This window comes from Caretta caretta, chromosome 10 (genome assembly GCF_965140235.1).
Source record: "Caretta caretta isolate rCarCar2 chromosome 10, rCarCar1.hap1, whole genome shotgun sequence".
NCBI classification, from domain to species: domain Eukaryota; kingdom Metazoa; phylum Chordata; order Testudines; family Cheloniidae; genus Caretta; species Caretta caretta.
Window position 1 is genome coordinate 30,604,021 of NC_134215.1, and position 26,489 is coordinate 30,630,509.

The 26,489-nt window shown below is 53.9% G+C and overlaps 1 protein-coding gene and 1 long non-coding RNA gene across 3 annotated transcripts in view; one reads left to right on the forward strand and one right to left on the reverse strand.

The window, feature by feature from the left end:
- The window catches only part of LOC142073342 (uncharacterized), an 84,033-nt gene extending 58,156 nt beyond the window's left edge, over positions 1-25,877 (forward strand). The window contains exons 2-3 of the long non-coding RNA XR_012670165.1: positions 24,557-24,736; positions 25,699-25,877. This is a non-coding gene — a long non-coding RNA (uncharacterized LOC142073342). The remainder of the gene's footprint in view (positions 1-24,556; positions 24,737-25,698) is intronic.
- LOC125643586 (galanin receptor 2b) lies at positions 3,518-22,331 on the reverse strand. Of its 2 annotated transcripts, XM_048866444.2 has the most exons (4): positions 22,233-22,313; positions 18,156-18,371; positions 11,158-11,552; positions 3,518-5,506 (listed from the first exon to the last, which is right to left on the reverse strand). In XM_048866444.2, the coding sequence occupies exons 3-4, from the start codon at positions 11,529-11,531 to the stop codon at positions 4,759-4,761; spliced, it is 1,122 nt and encodes a 373-aa protein (XP_048722401.1). In that variant the 5' UTR covers positions 11,532-11,552; positions 18,156-18,371; positions 22,233-22,313; the 3' UTR covers positions 3,518-4,758. The 2 variants fall into 2 exon arrangements, with proteins under 2 accessions (XP_048722401.1, XP_048722402.1); XM_048866445.2 differs by lacking the exon at positions 18,156-18,371 and having other exon boundaries at positions 22,233-22,331.
- Positions 25,878-26,489: the final 612 nt, after the last annotated feature.

Consider the following 26,489-nt stretch of genomic DNA (forward strand, 5'->3'; position numbering starts at 1 on the left):
TTTTCCCTACACAGACTTGGTGCTTGTGAGAGGGGAAGTATTGCCTCTTGGTGGTGCCCAGGGTTGGTGTTTAGTTTTACTGGGTTGGGGCTTGAGCCGGTTCTGGGTTGTGAGGTCAAAAGGAACCCTTAGGTATTGACCCTGGCACTTGTTGCTGCCAACTCCACTTGGCAGAAGGGTTCGTCACTTGCCTCTGGAGTAACTTCCTGCCAACTCTGCCCAGCAATAGTCCGATGGCGTGGGAGGAGCCAGAACATTTATTGAGCTCAAAGGTGGGAGTTTTCGTTCCCCTTCCCCTTTCTCCCCCCAAGCTAGAGGAAAGATGACTCTATAGGGCCTGGAGTGGGTTTCAGCTTTAACTAGGGAGCTTCTGAGCAGCTCTGTAATAAAGTGACTCCTAAAGCACTGCTCCGTATCTTTACCCAGCAGCTCTGGGTTGTCTCTACAAGCTGCCGATCAGTTAATTAAAGCTACTTGACTGTGCAGTTTGCTGTGGAGACACCTCTGCCTAGGGGTTGGGGGCACGTTTGCAAAAACAAAAAGGAATCTGGAGAGGTCACCAAGCAGCTCTTGTTCCGGAGCCACGCCATTTACATCTTTCCAATCCATAAAGCAGCTGACTCCTAATAAATCTCTTGGACCCAGTTGTACCCTCTCTGGGAACCTGGTCTTATTAATATTTATCAGCTGTTTAATTAGGCTTTCTGCCAAGAGAAACCCTAATGTCTGTGTCAAAAGCATCCCCAGGCACCTCTCCCCCAGCAGAGGCAGGTTGAAATTGTGCTGAGTGTTGGCCTGTACTCATAAATACCTTTATAATATGGGGGTGCCGAGGGCTTTCAGTACCATCTCTGAGAGTCCAGTTCAGTGGATATTGATCTTTCATAGCCCTGTGCTCCTGGGAGGGAGAAATTCTCCCCAGGGCAGGGGCCCAGCCACACCACTGGAGTCCTGGGGTCACAAGCTTTGTGCTGGGGTGAATCTCATACAGACCAAACACTAGCAGTTCCCATTGCTCTTGAGCACCTGCTTCTCTTTGACCCTCCAAGGGGCTTTGACAAAATCTGCAGGGGTAGCAAACCGGGGGAAATGAAAGGAGCGGATTTTGCAGGTGGTGAGGGGTTAAATATCAGTAGCTGTGTTTGTGAGGGATTGGAGTGAAACCCCCTGAGTGTTTTGAAGAGAAGGGCAAAGGAGACAGGCCAACCAAGAGAGTGATGCTGATCAGACGGCACAGGTGAGGGTGCAAGAATCTTTTGGAGTGGGGCTGAAACAACGAGGCACCATTGCAATGCCCAGGAGTGTTGCAAGGAGAGATGCTGAGGTCTGCAATGGGCTCCGTTTGTGCTGCATGCCTGACACCACTGGCATGTGTATAAGGAGCAGACTGGTGCTGGGTGTCTCTGTATGCCGTGGGGGGATGGTTGACTAGCTGGAAGTACTATTCCTAGGTCGAGAAGGAGCTGGCTTTTGGTGCGGTATGTGTGTGTGAATGTTTCCAAGTGTTGGCAGGTGCCACTCTCTGCATGGGTAGTTTTTCAGGCGTGTTGCATATTACCTGCAGAGAGGGGGGCAGGTTGCCTGTGGACATACATCAGGGGGCTGGTGCATGAATGGGTTTGTAGAGTGTCTGTCTCTAGCGTCCCTCGGCGAGTGCGTGAATGTGCCTGTGTGCACAGGGGCACAGTGCATGTTTTGTCAGGCCCAGGCCCCTCCTGTGTGAAGGAGGTGAGAGCCGGGGCAGTGGTGTACGTATGCGTTTGTCAGGGTGAAGGGGATCCGATGTGTGTGTGTGCATGTGACTGTCTGGAACGGGCGGGGACACAGGCTGTTGAAGGACAGTGGCGCTGTGACATCCTCAGTTGAATGCCAGCAGCCCCCACTGGTTGCTGCTGGGCTCAGCTGAAGGATGCAGTATGGTGCTTGTCTGGCTGCTCTGTTCCACAGCCTGTTGGGACCAGCAGGAGCGAGCGGGGCTTTGCACTGGGGCTAGGCTGCTTTCTGAACTGCACCGTGCTTCACTGTTTTAACAGGATGGTGAAGTAAGAGGGAGAGGCATCTGCACACTGCCAGCAGCTCTGGTCTGATGCTGAGCAGGGACCCTTCATCTCTCACCGCTGCTGACCCAATTACCACTGCTCTCTCCTCAAGTGGTGGTAGGGAGTGTGTGCGACTGTCATGGGGCCTGCATGACAGTACAAGCCAACTGGAGTAATTACTGCCTCTGCCCTGCCTTTCTCTTTGCTCTCTTTCACCAAGCGCTTGCCAGCAGTGTGCCTTCCATGGCACATGGCCCCTCTCTGTCGGCTGGCCTCGTTCTCGTTCGTCTGGGACTTTCTTCTCTGCCTTACCTTTGCAGTCCGTAACCATGTGGAGTGGAGGGGCCATGGCACAGGAGAGGCCCTGTCCTGCTGGGCGGGGAGTCGGGGGAAGGGGTGAATGGTCTGGCAGTCGAATCAGCGGACAATCCATTTGCAGAAGGGAAATGGTCCCCTCATGGCTTTGAACAGCACCTGGGTTAGCCCAGTATTAGGAGTTGGGAGATATGGGCTATAGTCACACCTCTGCCATTGACCCTTCTCCTTTCTGGGTGTCTTTCCCCCAATTATAAGATGACCCCACTTTGATTAACTCTCAATTGCTCCACCTTAGGAGTGCCCCAGAGGCCTCTGCACCAGTTCCCACCATACTTCACAGAAGGCGCTGCTGCAATTGGCTCTTTGATGTATGGGGTGACCATGATTTATGGCATCCAAGAAACAGGGAAAGAAAGCAACTGGCAATACCCCCTCCTACTCCAACAACTGCTGTCCGCAACCCCCTTGAGCTTTGTGATTGCACCCCCTCCTGAGCTCGAACAGCGTGAACACCTCAACCCTGGGCTCCTCTATCCTGCCCATCCCATCGACTCCTTCATGGGATCTAGAGCCAGCTTTCCCTGGCTGTCAACCAGGATGTCAGCTAACTGTGTTTGTGTCAGGAAGGCAAGTGAGCTGTAGCCAGAGGATGAAGGGCTGGGTGGATAGCAGAGCCAATGGGCCAGGTCCTCAGCTGGTGTAGCTCAGCAGAGCTCTGATTTACACCAGGTGAGGAGGTGGCCCTGCAGGTGTCTGCTAGCCTGGTGCACTCTGCACTTTGCACAGGTGAAGGCTGGCAGGAGACTGAAAAGTCTTTGATCTGAGGAAGGCGCTTTGCCATGTGCTGTGGGGGCTAGGGAGGGGTTGATCCACACAACATGGCATGGGCCAAGCACAGGGTTCTCACAAAGCAGTGCCATCTATTCCCTACCCCCTGGGCTGCCTGCCCAGGGATCTGGCACTCCTGGGAGCTGGGTGGAGAGGAATGGGGTGGAGGGGAAGAGGCTGATCCAGCACTCAAAAGGTCGTCTCCTGTTTTCCTTTTTACTTTCTGGGAGCCAAACCCAGGTTTGGATTTTGCAGCTGGGGCCCATCCCACAAGAAATATTGACAAAGGCCCTGTTGCTTCCCAAATTAGGAAAACATATTTATTTGCTGGGGGTTAGAAAGACAGCTCTACAGTATGTACAGCCCCGTCTCCCTCACGCAAACCCCAGTGCTCCATGTGTGAAGGAGAGCCCCTTACACTAGAATGGTGAGCACCAGAAGCAGACGCGCACAGGCAGCCGTGCACCCATGCCGTGAATACAACTTGCTTTAAGGACACTCTGGTTATGGTGACTGGCTTGGCCATGGCATAGTCAATAAACCAGCATAGATTCTGGACTGTCTGCACGCTATGGTCCCCCCTGCTATGCGGAACACAAGTGCTGATGAAGGTCGCACAGCGAGCGCAGGGGAAACGAGCAGCTCACTCACAAGGGCTGTGCTCTGATGATGCTCCCAGCACCTAGACCTGGGACAGGGTCAGGTGGTGACCTTGTGTCAGGTATTGCAAGGTGAACACCACACACATGGTGGGCAGCACAGAGCGGGTTGGGGAGTAGGTGGGCTGGTATCATGGATCAAAAGATGAGTACATGGCCAAGGTCCTGGGAGCAAAGGGACAAGCACATGGCTAGTACAATGAAGTCAGTGGGGCAGTTGCAAATGCACATGGCAAATGGAGTGGTACAAAACAGTGCCCCAAGCAGAGGCTGAGGGATGGGCCGACCCTGTCTGTTCCCTCAGGGCGTGTTTGAAAGATGGACAGAGCAGGCCCAGGCAGCTTTGCCTGCTGTGTTTCTGTGCTCTCCTCTCTGAGCAATGCCCCTCACCTGTGACAGATGGATCAGAGGGTTGGGAATCTGCCTCCAGACACTGTGTCACGAGCTAGAGATGGGAGGGGATGTTTTAACCCCGAGAAGCCACATAAATGAGGCAAAAAGCAGGACTGCCTAGACAGGACTACACTAGAGCAAGGCAGTGATGGGCGTTAGCTGGTATTAAGGAGCAGGGAGCACTGACAGCCAACCCAGACACAATCAGAGCTGGGTTGGTGCTGCTGGTCTCTGCTCCATTCGCAAAAACTGGGTCCAATGAGCTTTAGTCTAGCAGGGCTGTGGCTCCGGTGTGAGCTGGGGTCTGTTCCCTCCCACGGGCAGGCCCATTCTTGCACCCTGTCTGGGGGCTCGGGAGAACAACAGGCCTGTGGCATGCCAGGAGAAATTTAAGTCCAGGGTTAGGAGTAGGATTCTCTGGGGCTGTCCCTCGTGTCCTCTCTATCATCCAGCGAGAAGGGGAGGCCTCTCCCTGCCACTGGCAACACAGCACGGCTGCCCAAGAGGATGGAACCTCGCTGCTAGGAGAGGTGAAGGGGCCTAGAGGAGCCCGACTGGACCAAGAGGGATCCTGCATCCAGCTCGCACCCGTCCTGCTGCCCGTTGTTCTCGTTCATCTGGGATACCTCAGTGGAGCCCGCCTCGAAGCCAGGCACTGTGTGGGCAGCATGCACCACATGGACCTTGTTGCGGGCTTTCTTCCTCAGGAGGCAGCTGAAGACCTTCTTGAAGCCCTTGCGGAAGTGCTTGGAGACCAGGGCATAGACAATGGGGTTGAGGCAGGAGTTGGCGTAGGCCATGCAGTGGGAGAGCAGCCGGAAGGCATAGGTGGCCTGGTTGAAGGGGAAGTCCCCATAGAGGTAGCGCAGGATCACCACATGGTAGGGCAGCCAGCACAGACAGAAGAGGATGGTCACTATGATGATCATCTTGGTCACCTTCCGCTTGGCCTTCCTGGACTCTGACATATCCTCCAGGGGGTCCACGGCCGTCCACAAGTACTTGATGGTCCTGGTGTAGGAGAGGCTGACGATCAGCACGGGGATCATGTAGCCGAAGGCAAACGTGCTGGTGTCTATGATCTTGCGCTTCCACTCTTCCCAGCCGGGCATGCAGATGTAGCTGGACTCCCACTCGATCAGGTCGTAGTAGCTCAGGTATGGACCAGCGAAGACCACAGAGAGTCCCCAGATCACAGCCAAGGCGGCAACTGCGTTGCAGGGGGTCCGCAGTTCCCGGGAGCGCAGTGGGTAGCGGATGGCCAGGTACCTGTAAATGAAAATAAACGGGCAGTAGCTAGGGGTGTGGAGGACTCTGCCTTGGACACGTAGTCGCTGTGGGATTCCTGCTGTCCTGTGACAGTGGTTCCCTCTCTCCCCTTCTGCCTCCATCCAGCCTCAGCAAATGGGTGTGACATCACTAAGGAAGGGTCCTCACCCTGCCGAACCCTCTTAACCCATTCAGAATACGGCCCTGTGTAGGGCAGCATTTTGATTCCTCATGGGATTCTTCCTGGACAGCAGTATTTTTCTAACTCAGGTTCCTTCCCCTCCCTCCAGACAGAAGGCTCGGCCCAGTTCCCTGAGCACTGGCCAGAGAGGTGAGGTTGGGGAGGCCACTCAGGAGTAACACACGATGCTCTCTCTCCCCAGGGATGGAGCACGTTCCCTCCATGGCTCTCCCACACCCAGCTGGAGCAGGGGAGGACAGGGCCAAACCCCTCAAATGGCAGCCCATGCTGACACAGGGTCCCTCCCCCGCTGAAAGGAAGAGCTTGTGCCTCTGCCTGGCTGAGACTGAGGCTGGGATCTGATCAAACTCAGGCCCAGCCCTGAGCCTTGGTTTGAGGCCTTTGGGATCCTTAAGTTGTTGGACACTCCAGGGATGGGATGGGTATAGGGATATGGGTCACAATTGACAGCCCCAAGAGGTCAATGAGGGTCGTTCCATTGATCTCCATGGGGTTTGGATCTGGCCCAGAGGTAGGTAGATCTGCTCACTGGGGCCTTGACTGTGCTGGCCCAGAGATGGGGAGCTGGAGGTCCCAAAAATGATGACTCTTCCTCTCAGTGTTGGGCTGGTTTCTGGGGCTGATAAATGTCCTAGCAACAGTTTGCTGCCTGCCTGTCCTCCCCTGGCGCAGCACCAGTGCACCTCCAGGTTAAACCACACAATGCAAAGTGCTGCTCCTGGCTCTCCAGCAGGCACCGGGAGGCTGAAAGAGCAGAGCGGCGTGCAGGAGAAGCGCTGAGCCCAGCTCCCTCACACGTATCAGTAGGGAGAGCGGCCAAGTGGGAGCATCTGTCTGCAGCACCCCAGGAGAGCTGAAACATGTTTGGTGTGACAGTCCCTGTGGGGTCCCTGGTGCGGATGACAGCTAGGAAGGGAGACAGCTGGGATCCTAGCTGACTTGTGGACAGGAGACTGCAGGGAAGGGGGAGTAGCTGTCAATGCAGGCACAAGCCCTTCAGTGCTCCAGTCTAAGCCTGTCCTCATCAAGTAGGGACTGATGCTCATTGCCACGCGCTGTGCCTTAGGAGTTCATCCCTGGCAACAGAGCGCAGCCGACAGCCCAAAACAATAACTCAGCCAGCACAAAAGGTCATCCCGAGCAGTAGCATAGCGTGTCTCTGCTGTACCGTCCATCTGGAAAGCTACAAAAGCACTTCCCAGACGAGGTACAAGGATGGCTTCATCCTGTGCTGAAGTGGGTGGAACACAACCACGTTCTTCAGCAGCAACAGTATGTAGCAGGAGAGGTGGAGAATAAGCTGAAACCAGGTGAGCAGAACGCTGTGCCAGGGCGCATGCTGGGGAGCTGTAGGGGTTTTCAGAGACTGTCCCTGGATCTGAGCTAGCTAGAGAGATGCCGTCTCCCACTGCAACTCCTTGAACTCCTACTTTCCATCTGCAGTAAAGTACCATCAGCCATATCCCCTCATGTTAGGCTTCAGTCTGATCTCACAAGCTACCTGGGGTCAGCTTTGAGCCAGTACTTGGGTGGGAGACCTCCAAAGATGGCTTACAGTAAGTGCTGTGGGAAGTGGTCCGAGTGATTTATCAGTCACTATCAGATATAAAACTAAGCACCTGGCTACGTTTGATTATCAAAGTTCTCTCAGCTTCTTTTTCAGGAGTGCTGGGGCTGTGTCCCTGAGGTCCTGGTCCAGTTCTGGGCTATCTTAATGCCCCTTGCTGTTTCAGTTGGGGATGCTATTCTTCTCTTCTTACCCCCAGACAGCACCTAGCACAATGGGATCCTGGTCCCTAACTAGGTTCCTGGCACTACAGTAATTCCAATAACTGCTGCGGGCATTCCTATAGAAGAGGTGGTATTTCAGTGATGAGTGAAGTGAACATAAAAACGGCCATACTGGGTCAGACCAATGATCCATCTAGCCCAGTATCCTGTCTTCTGACAGTGGCCAATGCCAGATGCTTGTGAGGGAATGAACTGAACAGGGCAGTTATCAAGTGATCCATCCCCTGTCATCCAGTCCCCTAAGCAGTCAGAGATTTAGGGACATCCAGAGCATGGGGTAATGTCTCCGACCACCTTTGCTAACAGCCATTGATGGACCTCTCCTCCAGGAATTTACCTAATTCTTTTTTAACCCAATTATACTTGTGGCCTTCACAACCTCCCCTGGCAACGAGTTCCACAGCTTGACTGTGTGTTGTGTGAAGAAGTGCTTCCTTCTGTTTGTTGTAAACCTATTAATATAATTGGGTGACCCCTAGTTCTCCTACATATCTCCATTTGGTCGTCTCTTTTCTAAGATGAACAGTCCGTCTTTTTAATCTCATCTCTGATGGAAACTGTTCCATCCCCCTCATCATTTTATTGCCCTTCTTTGTACTTTTTCCAGTTCTAATAAATCTCTTTTGAGATGGGGTAACCAGAACTGCATAGAGTATTCAAGGTGTGGGCATACCATGGATTTATATTATATATATTTATATTATGATATTTTCTGTCTTCTCTGTCCCTTTCCTAAAGTTCCTAACATTCCATTAGCTTTTTTGACTGCCACTGCACATTGAGTGAATGTTTTCAGAGAACTATCCACAATGACTCCTTTTTAGAAGGGTCTAAATTAGCTATTTCCACATCATTTTGTATGTATCGTTGGGATTATGTTTTCCAATGTGCATTGCTTTGAATTTCACCTGCCATTTAGTTGCCCAGTCATCCAGTTTTGTGAGATCCCTTTGTAACTCTTTGCAGTCAGCTTTGGACTTAATTATCTTGAGTAATTTTGTATCATCTGCAAACTTGTTCACCTCACCGTTCACCCGTTTTTCCCATTATGTTGAACAGCATAGGTGCAAATACAGATCCTTGGGAGACCCCACTATTTACCTCTCTTCACTGACCCTTTGTTTCCTATCTTTTAACCAGTTACTGATCCATGAGAGGACTTTCCATCTTATCCAATGACTGCCTACTTTGTTTAAGAGCCTTTGGTCCTTGTTAAAGGCTTTCTGAAAGTCCAAGTACACTATATCCACTGAATCACCCTTGTCCACATGTTGATTGACCCCCTCAAAGAATTCCAGTTGATTAGTATAGTGCTTCCTATATAGCTTGGGAAGTAGTTTGGGATGGTTCAGAAAGAGGTGATATGTAAGGTAAGATAGCAATAGTCATTAATTACCTGTATATAGAATATAGCTTTTATAGAGATCAGTAGATCTCAGAGTGCTTTACAAAGAAGTTCACTATCATTATTTCCAATTTACAGATAGGGAAACTGAGGCATGGACCCGATCGATCGATCTGTAAATATTTATATAGCACCAATCGATGTATTGTCAGAACGGTGTCAAGAGTCCTGCAATCTTCAGTCCCTGATATCAGTGTGGGGGTCTCTTAATCACAGGGGTAATTTGCCATCCTTACTCCCCACCTGCAGTGAATGTCACAAACAGGAAAAATGAGGTGATCCAACCAAGCCAAAGCATGATACATAGGAAGAACATGTATTTCACCCCTACGTGCAAAACAGTGGGGGAAGTTGGGGCAGTGCAGCCAAAACTGGGCAGATGTCCTGTCTCAAACCAATTGACCGCATTCTGATCTGCTACACAGGTGTACATGAGGAATAGCTCAGCTGCAGGCACTGGAGCTATGTTGCTGTATGTCCACATGAAATCAGAATCAGGCCCAATACGTAGCTTGAACCAAACCATGCTTTCAGAATTCTGCATTGAACGTACACACTGAATTTCATTTAAGGCAGAATGGGCCAGATCCCTAGCTAGTGTAAATCAGCATCACTCTGCTAATGTCAGGGGAGCTTGGCTGACTTACTCCAGCTGAGGATCTGGCCTAATATTTTTGTGATATGACACTGGGTCCCTTATTAGACAGAGCGAGGGCCAGATTAGGCCCTGTCATAAGCAGGCACAACTGCACTGGAGACAACTGAGTCATCACTGATTACACCAGGAACTGAGCTTAGCCCGCAGTTTGAATGCACCAGGTGTGCAATGTATTATTGGCACAGATCTTGGGGCTTCTAAACTGATCATTCATCAATGTGTTTCAGTGATGGTCTGACAGCAGTGGAAAGGCAAGTCCTCTGTTAACCCACAGAGCTAGAATCTATTTATCTTAGACACTTTATCTAGCCCCTAATAATGTCAGCTGAGCACCTCATAAGCTTTAATGTATTTATTCCGTGAAGGAGGGCACTGCTGCTATCCCATTGCACAGATGGGGAAACTGAGGAACGGAGCTGCTAAGTGATATGCCCAAGGTTACCAATGGAGTCTGTGGCACAGCAGGGAATTGAATCCAGCCCTCCATGTTCCAGGCTAGTGTCCTAACCATTAGACCATCCTTCCTCTAGAAAAACACAGGCAGTGGCACCACAGGCTTCCCGACCCAGCTGCCCTGGCAGGGCCACGTCTAGGGTGGAGAGCATAGTGGCTCCACTTCCTTGGCCTGTAAGAACGTGGGTTGTGAAGGGGACACCTAACAGGCACTGTACTACATTCCTCCAACCCTTTTAGAACATAAGAACGGCCATACTGGGTCAGACCAAAGGTCCATCAAGCCAGTGCCCTGTCCTCTGACAGTGGCCAATGGCAGGTGCCCCAAAGAGAATGAACAGACAGGTTATAATCAAGTGATCCATGCCCTGTCACCCAATCCCAGCTTCTGGCAAATGGAGGCTAGGGACACCATTCCTGCCCATCCTGGCTAATAGCCATTGATGGACCTATCCTCCACGAATCTGTCTAGCTCTCTTTTGAACCCAGTTATAGTATTGGCCTTCACAACACCCTCTGGGAAGGAGTTCCAGAGGTTGACAGTGCGTTGCGTGAAAAAATACTTTCTTGTGTTTGTTTTAAACCTGCTACCTATTAATTTTATTTCGTGGCCCCTTTGTTTTGTATTATGAGAAGGAGTAAATAACACTTCCTTATTTACTTTCTCTATACCACTCATGATTTTATAGCCCTCTATCATATCCCCCTTAGTCAACTTTTTTCCAAGCTGAAAAGTCCCAGTCTTATTAATCTCTCCTCATACGGAAGCCGTTCCATACCCCTAACCATTTTTGTTGCCCTTTTCTGAACCTTTTCCAATTCCAATATATCTTTTTTTGAGATGGGGCAACCACATCTGCATGCAGTAAGGTGTGGGCTTACCATGGATTTATATAGAGACAATATGATATTTTCTGTCTTATTATCTATTCCTTTCTTGACGATTCCCAACATTTGGTGCGTTTTTTTTTGGCACAGGCCACAGAGGGGACAGCATTAAGTCATTTCTGGTGCAAGCTGGGTTTGACCTGGTGGTGATGAGCCCCCTTTTCCCCATTCTCTGAGCCTCCAAACTCCCGAGGCCAGGCACAGGGCATCTGGTAGGGTCCAGCAGCCCCATGGCAGGTTTCAGCCTTGCTTACCTGTCCACTGAGACGGCAGCCAGCGTGAAGCTGCTGGCATACATGGTGAGGTAGATGAAGAAGTGGACGGCCTTGCACATGAAGGAGCCGAAGACCCAGCCCTCCAGTGAGTAGATGGTGGCCTGGAAGGGGACGCAGAAGATGATGAAGAAGAAGTCGGCCAGGCTGAGGTTGAGGATGAAGAGGTTGGTGGTGTTGTGGCCCATCTGTCCATTGCGAAGCAGCACTGCCAGCACCAAGCTGTTGCCCACCGTCCCCAGGAGGAAGATGAGGGAGAAGATGACTGGGATGATGACGCTGGCAGGGCTGAACTGAGAGCTGTCTGAGGCATTCCAGTACCCAGCCAGGCTGGCAAAGTCCTCGTGCTCTGTCATCCTGCCTTCAGGGGAGAACACCTGGAGGGTGCAGAGAGAGGTAAAGGGAAGAGATCTTAATGAGGAAGACAGTAGCCAGAGCCCTTGACTCTGTGTGACTGGAGTAGGAGGATGAGACCCCATTAACAACTCTATGGCCAAGTGCTCTTCAGCAGAATCTGCTGGTTACTATTGGCTCAGAGAATACACGGCATGAGACTGGGCTCCGTCTTAACAAAGCCAGTGTCTCCAAGCCTCTGCTCTCAATTCCTCCCCCCATGCCTCTGAATCCAGAATCAAGCTGCAGCACACACCCGGGCACACTCCTGGAGAGACTATCTCCTTGGGGAGCCCTGCCTGCCCCCAGCACAAATAAAGAACGGCTCCCCTGTTCTGGGATGGAGGAGCTGGGATCTACGCAAACTGGCCTCTGCAGCAGTTCTGCCTCCCAGACAGCAATGAGACTCTCATGGTAAATCAACACACTCACAAAGCCAGGGAGTTTTATTACACTATATAAATACACAGTGTGGTTTTCCTTCTCCACCGCCCCTGCTCTGCTAGATTAACTGTAGTGCCACAAAACACAGGGCTATAAATGCCTCTCTCCGACAGTGAATGTAAAGGAGTTGGCCTGTCCATAGGGGCAGCTCTGAGCTGATGCAGTGAGTTATAGAGGTGTGGGCACTCACTCTCCCACACACGGCAACTTTGCTCTTCTTGTTTGTGTTTTGTATGGTTTCCCTGCTTCTAAAACAGGTCGCTCAGCCTGAAAGCGTAACATTGTGTATGGGAATTGGACCATCTCACTGGAAGGGGTGAGGGCTTGGGGATTGATTCCCCGAAGAGATCTGAGGGGTATGTGTGGGAGTGGGGTGAAATGGTGGCCCTCTACCCTATCCCAGAGTAGGGAGATGTTTCTGCTAAAGGGACCAGCAGTGAAGTAGTCAACAGTCAATATTGCTATTAAAGTGATCATTAGGTTTCAGAGTTAATGGTTGTACTAAAGAGGGCAGCTCACACCTCAGAGGTTGTCTGGCTGCACAGCACTGCACCAGGCTCCTTTGGAAGGGTTTCTGCACAGCCATAATGGCTGGGAAATTATTTGAGATTAAAATAAACCCCAGACCTGATGAGTGATGATGAGAATGGAGTGTGTCTGTGCTGTGTAGATAGTACTTGGAAACATGCACATGTGCTTCTGGATTAAGGTTTGGCGTTTGAAGCTGAATCAGGGCTAGCATTTAAATCCAGAAGCTTGAAATCTCACAAGCTGATCTCCTATACGTATTAAAGTGGGATGCTTTCTGCAAAGAAAATGTAGCCACTTGTAGCCTCACTGGAGCGGTGGGAAGCCTGCAAGGATACGCTTTGCAGATAGTAATCCTTATTTCAAACCCACAAGCTCCCTTTATCTCCTTTCTGCAAACCTTCGTACCAGTAAACTTGTTTGCAGCAACAGCATGTCTCCCACCTTTATCTCATTCCCAATAGGTATGGTGCCCCATCTGTCAACTTCTGCAGAGAGTCAAGATCTCTCCATTGTTTTCTCTCCCTCGCCCAGGGAATTGATGGGCTCTCAAGGTTTCTTCCTGGGGAAGGTGCTATGACTATCTGAAGTGTTGCTGCCCCCACCTAGGGAACAGCATCAATACAGAAAAGCATAGGGCTGTATCTGCCACTCTCATGGGCTGTGCGTGTTGAAGGAAAGGCAGATGTGGCTTTGTCTATACCAGGGGTGGCCTAACTGTGGCTCGCAAGCCACATGCAGCTATTTTACCATTAAAATATGGCTTGCAAGCCTCCTCCGCCCCCCGCGTTCTCCGTGTACCAGACTGGGCGGGAGGGGGAGAGATCGGAACCTCTGTCTCACAATGGGATGGTGGGGTAGGGGCGTCTGTCCAGGGGGGAGGAAGATCTTGGGGCTTCAGCCCTGCAGGGCGCACCTGCTGGGGTTCAGGTCTTCAGCAGGAGTGGAGGAGGTGTGCTCCGGCCCTCAAACTTCTGAAGATTATCGTATGCGGCTCGGAAGGCCAGTGAGTTTGGCCACCCCAGTCTATAGTGTGGATAATTGTACAGGTGTAGCCACACCGATGAAGCTGTTTGAAACTAGTGAGCCCCTTTTCACAGCGGCACAGCACATTTACACTGTGGGTTTGCAGGAATGCATAAGTGAAGTAGCTACACTGGTACAAATCTCTCTGAGACAGAAAGGCCTAGACATGAATGTGAGAGTGTCCCATGTTTGTTTGTTTTGGCATGCACCTCTAACCTGTTCTTCAGTGAGTGATGAGTCCTTCGCTAGTGGCTGGTGCACAAAGGATAAAAGTCTAGGATATGTATTCACTAGAGGAGCTACTCCTTTAGCTCACATGCTAAAGGCTCATGGTTTTAGCACTTGAGGTCCTGGATTCGATCCCTTATAGTGACCCACAAGGGCAGTACCAGGTTTACAATGGTGTCATGGCGCCGGGACCAGGTTCCAAAGGGGCCCCGGCCTAGCCTGCTCTGCTTGGGCTGCAGTCCAAGGCCCCGCCAGCTCTTCTCCGCCCCCACTCTCTCCTGCGGGGGCAGAAGCTTGGTCCTGCCGACTCCTGGGGATCCTGCTGCAGGGCAGGCTCTGCCTGCCCCCACCGGCAGCCAAGCTCCCCCCGCCTCTTTCCCCGAGCCTGCCTTGTTCCTGCCCCGAGCCTGCGCTGAACAGCTGTTTGCCGGTGCTCCTGGAGGAAGGGGAGGAACGCACCTGGAGGAAGGGGAGGAATGGGGTCGCAGCACGCTTGGGGGAGGAGGCGGAGAAGAGGTGGGGGCGGGGCCCCCACACTCCACCTACACATACCCTCTCCAGACCCCTTCCATGAGCCACTCAGGGCAGGAGGCTGGGAGCACCCCTACAAGCCCAGCGCCCTGCCCTGAGTCCTGCACCCCCTCACACACCCCCACTACCACAGCCCTGGCTCCTGCACCCCCCACACATATCCAGCCCCCCCACACCCTGAGCACCAAACGGTAGCTCCTGCACCCCTCCCATTCCCACGCACCCCTCGCACCAAACAGGAGCTGCCCCAGGGAAGCGCTCCACACCCCAACCTCCTGCCCCAACTCTGAGCCCCCTCCCTCACTCTAGCTCCTGGGCAGACCCTACACCCCAACCCTCAGCCCGCTCCTGGACCCTGACTCCCTCCCAGACCCTCCACCCCCAGCCCTGAGCCCCCCCCGCACCCTAAGTCCTGGCCAGACCCCACACCCAAACCCCCAGCCCACTCCTGCACCCTCACTCCCTCCAAGACCCTGCACCCCCAGCCCTGAGCACCACTCCGCACTGTAAGTCCTGGCCAGACCCTGCACCCCAATGTTTTTTCTAGAGGGCTTTTATCCCAAGCACTTTACATTTGTTAGCTAACAGTACAAACAACCTTTGGAAAGGTCTTTACGTGGTCCGCCAAGACCCCCAGCGATTTTCAAGTGGTCTGTGGAAAAATAAGTTACCTCACTTTGGCTTCATTTACTTGCTATTACTTATGGGGGGGGAGAATGAAAAACGGGGGCCAGGGGGAGATAAGAGAGAATGTTCTTTTTCTTGGCTGGGTCCCAAGGAGGGGCCCCAAAAATGAAGCTCAGCGCAGGGCCCCACTAACTCTAAATCTGCCACTGGGGCTGACCCCTCCTCCACAGCTCCCCATGCCGCAGCCAGGGGTTGACCCCCCGAGCTCCCCATGCTGCTGCCAGGACAGGGGCTGACCCCTCCTTCACCCCAGCTCCCTGCACCGCTGCCAGGAGCTGGGGCTGACAACCTCCCCACACCGCTGCCAGGGGCTGGGGCTGGCCCCTAACCCCCCCAAGCTCCATTCTGGCTGGGGCTGACCCCCCAAACCCTGCTGCCTGACATCTTGTGTCGCCACCCCCCGCACGCACACATTCCTCCACACCCCGCTAGGGGGTCGCACTGGACTTTTTTGGTAAACTGGGCATTTGTTCATTTGCTCTTGCCAACTAATCAGTTGGCAAGAGCAAACAGGATAAATGCCTGTTTTTGTCAAAACAGTCAGGATGGCCGGGACAGTTCCCTTTTTAAGCTCTGTCCCAGCAAAACTGGGACGTATGGTCGCCATATCTCCAGGCAAGTGGGTCCTGAGGGAGTCCGGCCAGGGCAGGGGTAGACCCTGCCCTGGCTAATCACGCCACTCCCGGGAGGCCGGAGTGATTCCCCGCCCTGGCACTGGACCGGCCCCAGCCGCGCTGCCAGCTCAGCCTGGCAGATGCCGTCACCTTCCAGCAGGGCCGCTGAGTGTGGCCAGGGGGCTGGGTGTGAGGGAGTGGGTCTCTGGAGGTGTTGGGGGCTGTGGCCAGTGGGGAGTGTCTTGGGGGGCATTGAGGGAGGTCTGTGTGTTGGGATGCTGGGCAGTGGGGGGTCTGAGTGGGGTGCTGTGTAGTTGTGGTGGTGGGCTGTGGGGAAGTGCATTGGGCAGTAGTGGTGTGGATGTGTGTGGGGGTGCTGGGCAGGGGTGGTGGTGTGAAGGCCACTGTGCATTTGTGGTGGAGGGTCTGTGTGGGGGGCTGCTGGGCATGGCAGTTCCGGGGGACGCTGGGCATAGGCAGTCAGGGGCTGTGTGGCACAGCATGGGCCCACCCCCGAGGGGAGGGGGCACACTGGCAGCACAGGGCTGGGCAGGCCAGTGTGCATCTGGCAACTGCTGGTTTGTATACAGTACCCTGGCACTGGGCTGGGTGGAGTGGGGCCGGCCCCACCATGCTGTGCCCCATTGCCCCTGGCTGGCCCCTTGCTCTGGGAACCAACCTCCCCACTCCATGCTCCCTTGCCCCCATGGGGGCCCACAAATATGTTTGGCGCCGGGCCCACAAAAGGTTAATCCGGCCCTGCACAAGGGCATATGTGCTGACTCTGTGGGTGCTCTGCGCCCTACTCAGCCTCTTTCACACCCCCAGGGCCCTGTCCACGCTCTGTCCCAAAGCCCAGCCCCCGCTCGGCCTCTTCCCCCTGAGATCCCACCCACCTCTCGCATGGGTGGGGAAGGGAGGGGGCAGAGAAGAGCACCCACCAGCAAAAACAAAAGTCCGGGCCTGTGCAGGAGGGCAGTTGGGCTACACTCATGCGCACGTGCAGATGTTCCTTTGCAACGTCGGTTCATGCAAATAACTGAGTTTCTTCAATTCACTGGCCGCACCAAAAACATTGACAGGTTTCAGAGTAACAGCCGTGTTAGTCTGTCTTTGCAAAAAGAAAGAGCTGTAGCTCATGAAAGCTCATGCTCAAATAAATTGATTAGTCTCTAAGGTGCCACAAGTACTCCTTTTCTTTTTACCAAAAACATTGAGAGACAATTCGTTGTGGGTCAAACAAAACACTATTCAAACCAACACACACACACAGTTTCATGCAGTTTTTGAGGTTTTTTAACTTTAAAAAAAAACTCAAAATCAAAGTAAAATTCAAAACAAAATTGTTATGAATTGAAAAATCAAAATGTTTAGACACTATGGGGATTTATTTATTTTTTTTTTGGCCCAACAATTCAGCAAATTTGACAGAAATCTGTGAAGTGTTTCAGTCAACCTGAACTGGCTCTTTTTTCTTTGGGGGGGGGGGAGTTTTAAGTCCCAAAAACTTCAGCCGGCTCGAGTGTGTTCATGCTAGGAATGAGTGGGAAGAAATTTCCCAATGAGGGCTCCAGAGCTGATGATTTGAACATGGAGCTTTTCACCCTGAGCCCCTATGAAATGGGCTCCCACACAAAGTCCAAGTTCAGGCTCTTTGGGTTTTTACAAAGGCTGAAATGAATGAATTTGAGACTGGGGAAGGCGAGATCAGCTGGAGAGAGAGACTTGCAAAGACAGGATGGCCAGTGCTAAAAACTAGGCCCCCTTATTTGTGCTCAGTGTGATCTCCCTGCATGAACAAAGCCAATTAAACTGGCAGAGTCGGAGCTTGTTCTAGCTGTGGGTGCTTCCATCGCATGTGCAGCCCTAGCAGCCACCGACCAGCATGAATTTACAGAGATTTCAACTGAGGGATATGGTCACAGAGCCTGAACACCCAGGAAGGGCTGGGCACCAGTAATAGCTATTGTCCTGAGGGTGGAGAGGTGAAGGGGTGTGGCCCTGTCACTCTCTGGTGTAACATTCTTATCTCACACGGGGGTCTCATACTGGTTTCACACTTGTCCCCAATGGAGTTTCTCCATAAAACGGTAACTCCATGGTGCAACAAGGTGAGGGAGAGGATGCAGCCGGCCCCCAGTTATTTCATCTTCCTCTAAATGGGTCAGATTCTGATCGGCCTTACACCTATGTAAATCAAGAGACCATAGCATTACTGTGTGCTTACATTGCAGTGACTGAGAGCCGCACCTGGCCCTGTATACACTCTTCTGAGCAGGGTTATTAGCAAAATCAGAGCCCAGTTTACAGCTCTCAGCCAGAACTCCAGAATCACCTGTATCAGCATGTGCCCAGACATTTCATGTGTGTGTCCCATGGCAATGGACATGGCTACATCCCCCAACCCCTTAAATCCTTTTCAATATCCAGGTACGCTTCCTCCCTCCCTAGTCCAGTGATCCAGTTACTAGTTAGCACCTCATTTGGGGCAATACTGATCTGTCCCACCAAAGAGACTAAGTGACTCACCCAAGGTCCCACATGGAGTCTGTGGCAGAGCAGAGGATTAAGCTCAGGTCTCCCTCTAGCACCCCAGTCACCGGCCCATCCTTCCACATGCTGCTCCCAGGGGATTTGGGTGAAGCGGTTTCCAAGTATTTCCCACCGCCCACGTCTGATTAACGGCTTTAATAGGTTGGGTGTAGCGGTGCCTGTGCTTGGTTCTGACAGCAAGCTCAGCTACGCCTGAATGGAGAAGTGGGAGGGACGGGAGAGAAATGAACAGAGAAAAGGGGGATCCGGAGCCACAGGCAGACCCATGGGGGATACTGTCCCAAGCACCCTACCATGGTACCCGAGCCTCCAGGAGGCCCCACTGTCCCCATTTGACAAGTGTGGTAATCAAGGGATGACGTGACATGCCCCAGGCTGCCCACTGAGTGAATGGCAGTTAGGAACAGAGCCCAGGAGTCCTGACTGCCATAGTGAGGGACCAGCAGAGGAAGAGAGCAACAGGGTGGGGAGGTCTCTGATATTCCCACACCAGCTAAGGGGCGCCTAACGCGGGGAGTAAAGTGCAGGGGTGAACCAACCCAGGCCATTTCCTAGAGCAGGGAGCTGGGGGCAGAGGCTGCACAGCCCTGCTCTCTGCAGCAGTAGGTGCCCTTCCTCCCAGCATGAATCTCTGGGCTCCAGCAGGATCAGGTGGATCAGTGAGAGTGGGGCAGGATCAGCACCAGGACAGGAGCCTCAGAACCAGCAGGGGCAGAGGACAGGGAGGCATACAGAGGAAGGGGACAGAGGGGGAGAGGAAGGGAGAGTTGAAAAAGGAGAGGAGTGAGCCGCTGTGGGCTAATGGCCTCAACACTGGGTAGGGTGTCAGGACTCCTGGGTTCTAGCTCTGACTTTGCCACTGACTTTTTTGGGAGAAGTCACTTCCGTTCCCCCTTGCCTCAGTTTCCCCCTTTGTACAGTGGGGATAATGGCACTTGCCCACCTTTGTGCAGTGCTGTGATGGGTGGCTGAAAGGTGGTGCCTGAGTGCCAAGTGGGACTGGTGGTTCTATTATGGGGGAGAGCGAAGGTCAAACACCCACCTCCCCTGAAACGCTCCTCTTGTGACCCAGCAGCAAATAAACTCCTGGCTTGCCCTCCTCTTCCATCTTTGCAGAGCCTTCTGCTTTCAAAGGATAGTAAGTACCCTGACTCCTCCTTCCGAGCCCCTGACAGAACCAGGGCTCTTTCTCCTGCTTTCGCAGCATCAGGGTGCTATTTTTAATGGCAATCGCACCCTAGCCCAGACTCCTAAAGATACTGTACAGCCATGTCCCCACATAACCCAGTGTAATGGTGTACACTGGCCCTTTAAGAGTAGAGGGGGCAGAAGACCCCATTCCAGGGAACTGGAATGAACAAAGGCCCAGGAAATGGTCCAGCAGCAGAACAGAGGACGTGGTCCCTGGCCACCATCCAACTGCTAATTACCCCATTTCCTGGGTCTTTGTTCATTCCAAGTCCCTGGAATGAGGTCTTCTGCCTTCCCAGTCCTAAAGGGCCCATGTACCCCAGGCCACTGAGCCTTTGTCCTAAAGCAGGGGTGGGCAAACTATCCAGCCCTTCAGACATTTTAATCTGGCCCTTGAGCTCCTGTTGGCGAGCGGGGTTGGGGGCTTGCCCTGCTCCAGCAATCTAGCCAGGGAGCAGGGTCGGGGGCTTGCCCCACTCTGTGCATGTTGTGGCTCTGCACTGCTCCCGGAAGCAGCGACATGTACTCCTCCGGCTCCAACGCATAGGGGCAGCCAGGGGACTCCGCACACTGCCCCCGCCCCAAGCATTGCCCCCGCAGCTCCCATTGCCTGGGAACCACAGCCAGTGGGAACTGCAGCGGTGGCCCCTGCATAGAGGGCAGCACGCAGAGCTGCCTAGCTGCACCTCCACATAGGAGCCTGAGGGGGGCCCCAACCCCCTGCCCTAGCCCTGATCCCCCTCCCACCCTCCTAACCCCTTGGTCCCAGCCCAGAGCACCCTCCTGCACCCCCAGCCCCACTTCAGAGCCCACACCCCCAGCCGGAGCCCTCATCACCACCCCTGCACCCCAACTCCCTGTCCCAGCCCAAAGCCCCCTCTTGCACCCTGAACTCCTAATTTCTGGACCCACCCCAGAGCCTGCACCCCCGCCCACACCTCAACCCCAATTTCATGAGCATTCATGGCCTGCCATACAATTTCCATGCCCAGATGTGGCCCTTGGGCCAAAAAGTTTGCCCACCCTGTCCTAAAGTGTACCAAGAGCAGAGTCCTTCCCCAGCTAGCCAAGATTCCCCCAGTCCCACCCACCCCCTGCCTGACCAGATATCTGTCTCCAGCCTCCTGCGAACACCTCCAGAGGCAGGACCAGCTCTAGACACCAGCAAAGCAACCATGTGCCTAGGGCTGCACATTTCCAGGGGCGGCATTCCGGCCATCCTTTTTTTTCCCTGGCCCCGCTCAGTCAACCAGGTCCCTGCCCTGGCCCCCTGCTAGTGGGGGAGCGGGGCGATACGGCTCCTCCCCCCCCCCGCCTGCCTCTGCCGCACATGTCACAAGCGGTGGAGGAGCCGGAGCCGAGTGGAGGGGAGCCCGGGATTTGGGCAGGACCCGCGGCCGGTAAGGGACCCGCTGCCCCGGGCGGCTTGGCGCTGGGCGGGCGCCCCTGGTGCACCCCCCTCCCCGCAGCTGACCCACCCCCCAGCCACTCTGTCAGTTACTGTCCCCTCTGCGGGGGTGAGGCCGGGTCTGAGATTGGGCTGGGGGCCCACAGGCGGGATGTACAGCCCCAAAACCTCACTCCAAACACTGCGATAGCATTACACAGTCTTTTAACATTACCAGGATCAGTGGCTTCTGGTGAGCGCAGTTTCTCAAAACTGAAATTACGAAAAAATTATTTGAGGTCCACCATGTCTCAGAATCGTTTGTCAGGACTGGCATGAATTTCAGTTGAAAGGACCATCACAAAAAATGTAGATTTCACTGAATTATTAAAAGACTACACAAGTATGAAACCCAGAAAAATTCAGTTCATATAAATTCTTTGAATGTATGAGAAACTGGGCGCACGGGAAGACACTAACGTTTTTCATTACAGTGTACAGTTGAACCCAAATTGTTTGTAATTGTGATTTTGTTAAAATTAAATGAGTACACCAGTAGGGAATTGTTTTATTTCACTAACTACAAATTCTCTGTTTTCATTTTTTTAAAAAAATTCTAAACAGTCAAAAAACAAAACAAAACAAAACAAACATTGCAAAGTGCAAACATGTGTAAAAGCCAAAAAAAGGGGGGGTGCCAAATTTTTTTTTGCTTGGGGCAGCAAAAAACCTGGAGTCGGCCCTGCCCAGAGGGCACCATGGACAATCACGTGGCTCGTCATCCCCGCTCAGTGGCATCCTGTGGGCCTTCTGTCTCTTCACCGCCCATTAAAGAGCTTGCAAGGGTCTTGGTCTGTTCCACCCAGCCTCCCTCTGCCTCCCTCTGCCTGACCCTTGGAAGCGGAGCTGGCTGGCAAGAGTCGAGCCCCTGGGTCCGTGGGCCATCAAAGCTGCTGGCGTTGTCAGATCTCATGGGGGGTGGCAAAGGGGTGTTGTGCTGCGGGTAACCCATCACTGGGGGTGGCCCCAGGAGGACCAAATAGCAGGGGGCAGCAGGGGCAACCTCTGGGCTAGGTAGGGCTGGCACAAGCCAGCTGTAACGCCTCACTTCAGGGGAGGAGTGGGCGAGGGGATCTGTCTACTCTGCCCCCCTCCTCCAACCCTCGACAGCCGATCGGACCCCCGGGGGAGCGCAGCCGGCCCCCGGCAAAGCCTGGCCAGCCGCGGGCTAAACTCCGGAGCCTTTCCGAGCGCGCAGCCCGGAGGCTGGGGAGGCGCGGAGCAAGGCTGGGGGCAGCGACGGGAAGCCCCGGGCGCGGCGGGAGCCCGGAGCCGCGGGCTGAAGGCGACGCCCGGGGCACCTGCCAACCCCGTCCCGCAGTGGCACCGCTGGGGTCCGGAGCCAGGCGCCCTGCCCGGCCCTCCCCGCCTGCCCCCAGCACCGACCCCGGGCTGGGGCCGCCCCGCGCTCTTACCTCGTGCCGGGCAGCAGCGGCGGGCGCGGGCGGTCAGCGCGCTGCCTGCGCGCCTGGCACCGTCCCCGGCACTGCGCGGCTGGTCCCCGCCACCCCGCTCCCGCACCGCGCTCCCCGGCCCCGCCCTTGCCGGCCTCTCGCTCCGCCCCCTCCCTCCTGCCTGCCCGGGGCCGCCCGCGCGCCCCGTCGAGGCGGGTCCCGCCGGCTGGCGCTGCGCTGGGCACACGGGCATCCAGCCCCCCCTCCGCCCTGCTGCCAGCGCAATCCTGGGGAGTGGGGGGCAGATTCGGCTGGTGGCTCCCCCCACCCTGTGTGAACCCCGTTCACTTCAGCGGAGTCACTCCGGATTTACCGCCGGGGGACTGAGACCAGAATCTCTCTCTCCGGGAGGCAAAGCCAGTTCAGGAGCTGAGCAGGGGCTGACTCCGGGAGGGTCGGGGGCGCGGGGTTGCCCATTCTGGTTTCATCACAGGGACATAATCTTTAATTTAATGTTAATCTTTAATTGCTGGAGGCTCCAGGACAATCCTGGAGGGTTGGCAACGCTAGGGGCGGGTTGGACCTTGGCACAGGGCTGGCCATCCCTGAGCACCCTCCTCTCCAGAGCCCCTTGCTGCGATGGCTCCCATGGGAGTTACTTTGTGGTGGCAAGAGAATTGGCAGGGCCACCCCAGCCCCGCCTCCTCCAGCCCACCCCGCATGGCCTCGGCCGGGGGTCCTGAGGCTGGCAGAGTTGGTTCTGCACTTGGCTCTCTGTGCTGTTGCTATTCACTGAGACCCTGCTTATGGCACAGCCAGAGCAAAGGACAGCTACAAAGCCAGGGCTGGCTCTAGGTTTTTTGCCGCCCCAAGCAAAAAAAAAATTGCCCCCCCGCCCCATTTTTTGGCTTTTACACAAGTTTGCACTTTGCCATTTTTTTGCCTGTTTAAAATTTTACAAAAATGAAAACAGAGAATTTGTAGTTAGTGAAATAAAACAATTCCCTACTGGTGTACTCATTTAATTTTAACAAAATCACAATTACAAACAATTTGGGTTCAACTGTACACTGTAATGAAAAACGTTAGTGTCTTCCCGTGCACCCAGTTTCTCATACATTAAAAGAATTTATATGAACTGAATTTTTCTGGGTTTCATACTTATGTGGTCTTTTAATAATTCAGTGAAATCTACATTTTTTGCGATGGTCCTTTCAATTGAAATTCATGCCAGTCCTGACAAACGATTCTGAGACATGGTGGACCTCAAATAATTTTTTCGTAATTTCAGTTTTGAGAAACTGCGCTCACCAGAAGCCACTGATCCTGGTAACGTTAAGAGACTGTGTAACGCTATCGCAGTGTTTGGAGTGAGGTGTTTGGGGCTGTACATCCCACCTGTGGGCCCCCAGCCTGATCTCAGACCCATCCTCACCCCCGCAGAGGGGACAGGAACCAACAGAGTGGCTGGGGGGCAGGTCAGCTGCGAGGAGGGGGGTGGACCAGGGGCGCCCACCCAGTGCCGAGCTGCCCGGGGCAGCTGGTCCCTTACCAGCCGCGGGTCCTGTCCCGATCCCGGGCTCCCCTCTACTCAGCTCCGGCTCCTCCGCCGCTTGTGACACGTGCGGCGGGGCAGGTGGGAAGAGGAGCCACATTGCCCCGCTCCCCTGGAGGTGGGGGGTCAGGGAAGGGACCGCCCCCAGGCCGGGATCCCCACACTGAGCCCGCTGCCCCGCCCCACGCAGGGGCTCATTGGTTGACTGAGCGGGGCCAGGGGGAAAAAAAGGATGGCCGGAATGCCGCCCCTGGGAAAGTGCAGCCCCACGCACCTGGTTGCGTTGCTGGTGCCTAGAGCCGGTCCTCTACAAAGCTGGCCCCAGATGTCCCTGTTGCAGCTGCCAGATGTTGACAGCATATGACACTCCAGATGGGATCTGCCCCAAACACACTCTCTGTCAGCATCTCCCTCCCTTTAAAACAATCCCCAGCTTGCAAGGCCTCTGTCGTCTGGCTCCAGGATCCTCTCCAAAGTGAGATCACTGAGATTGGAGGCAAAGTCTGGTGCTCTTTGGAAGTACAGACAGGGTAGTTGGGTATGTCAAGCCTCCTCTTGTGTTTGGAGAGTGAAGGCTGGGGCAGTGCCGAAGGGGGTGGGGGGAGCGCCTGGCTAGGGAGGGAGGGCAGGCGGACTCTGCGACAAGGGGAGCTGTGAGATCTGACATTGTCCCCCTCACTGTCTCATCATTCCATCAGGCACGAGTGGCAGGTGGGGGGGAGCCTTTGAGAGAAAGGCTGTTTTAGGGTTTCTGGGGATGCTGCCCATGGAGCATTGCTTTCTGATGCAGACGAATGGCATCTCAGAAGCTTCCACCGCACCCTTCCCCAGCAAGATGTGAAGCCAGGACTGTCCCGTGGCCCAGGCTCAGAGGAACATAGGAGCTGCCAGACTGGATCAGAGCCAAGACCCTTCTAATCCTATCTCCTGTCCACGACAGTGGCCAGCACCAGCTGCGTCAGAGGAAGAGGTAAAACCCTGCAATGCACAATTACGGAATAGGGAATGTTTCTTCCTGTCCCCCCATCAGGTAGCTCATGCTGCAAAGCAGCAGAGTCTATAACCTCCTTTTCCCTAGCTAAGGTAACTGGGGTGGGGCGGGGGGTGCGGCATTCTCATTATCCATGTACATGTATAATGCAATTTCACATCCTGCTAAGCTCTTCGCCTGAGTTCTGTTTTGTGGCAGCGAGTTCCGTAGATTAGTAAGGCACTGTGTTAACAGTATTCCCTTGTATCAGCTGTGAATGTGCTGCCTTTCTGTTTCATTGGCTGCCCCTTTGGGCTGGTATTAGGAGACAGGGTTCCTCCATGGGCCTGGGCACCTGGTAAGCTATTCGTTTGTTCCAGCACTCCCTAGCCCTGCCTGGCTCCCCCTCTCCCTCCTTCACTCACTCAAATAGCCCAGCCCAAGCATCTCCCTGATCGCTGTACAGTGTCACACACGGCTGCTCCTGGTGTTTGGAGATGCCTCACTGTGATCAGGCCTGGTTTGGGCTGCTGAACAGTGGCCCCAGTGCCAATCCCTTTTGGTCTAAGACAGCAGCCTGCCCAGGTGCTGCCCTGCCTACAGAGGGTTTTGTTTAATGCTAGTTTTGCTTATGAGCTGGTAGCTGTAGAGCTGTTCCCTGACACCCCGCTCCCCTGCAACCATCCATAGGCTGCAGCGAAAGTTTCCCGTCTGCTCCTTTCATCTCCCTTGAGCCGCCCTGTCATTCTCTTCATCTATTGGGCAAACAGTGCTGTCTGTGTCTGGTTTTCCCTGTAATGAGCGGTGCTGGAGCTTGCATTCACATCCAAAGGGCTGCTTGTCAGCTCAGATAGATTTTTCCCTGGAGCTTTATTTTCTTTTCTTATTTATTTTTACCTTCTGCTGTTTGTAAAACTTGCTCAGCACGGGTAAATCTTCTGATTGTTCCCCATGTGAATTAGGATGACAACCACAGCCCCCAGCTGAGATCAGGTCCCCATTGTGCTAGGCGCTGTACAGACAGTCCATACCCCAAAGAGACACAACAAACAAAGAGTGGGGACAAGGAAAGCGTCTTATCCCAGTTATGACCGATGGCGAATTGAGCAGCAGAGTCTGAGGCTGGAATTTTCTGAGGAACCTAAAGGTATGTCGGTTCGCTTTGCTCGAGTTAGCACACTAAACATAGCACTGTGGCTGCAATAATATGGGTAGCAGCTTGGGCTAGCCACCCATGTACAAACCTGCCTGACCCCTTGGGTTTGCACTTGGGTGGCTAGTCCCAGCCACCAGCTGTGTCACCGCAGCTACACTGCTATTTTTAGCACACTAGCTCGAGCTGAGCTAGCGCGTGTCCGTCTACCACCCACTCTGGGAAGTCTGCTCCCAGCAGCCATGTAGACGTACCCTTAGATACGCAACTCTCAGTACATGTCAATGGACTTGCACCTAACTCCCTTAGGCTAATTTGAATATCCCACCCTAGATGATTTGGCCAAGGTTCCTCCAAATGGTAAGACCCCCTGGATCAGGGACTTGTCTTTTCATTGTGTGTGTAAAGTCCCTAGCACAGTGGGGTGTTCGTTCCTGACTGTGTCCTCTGGACTCTGCTGTAATAAGAGAGGGGAATTTTCAAAGACACCAAGGCACCGACTCCCTCTGGACCAAAGGTGGGCAAACTATGGCTCGCGGGCCACATCTGGCCCGCGGGACCATCCTGCCCAGCCCCTGAGCTCCTGGCTGGGGAGGCTAG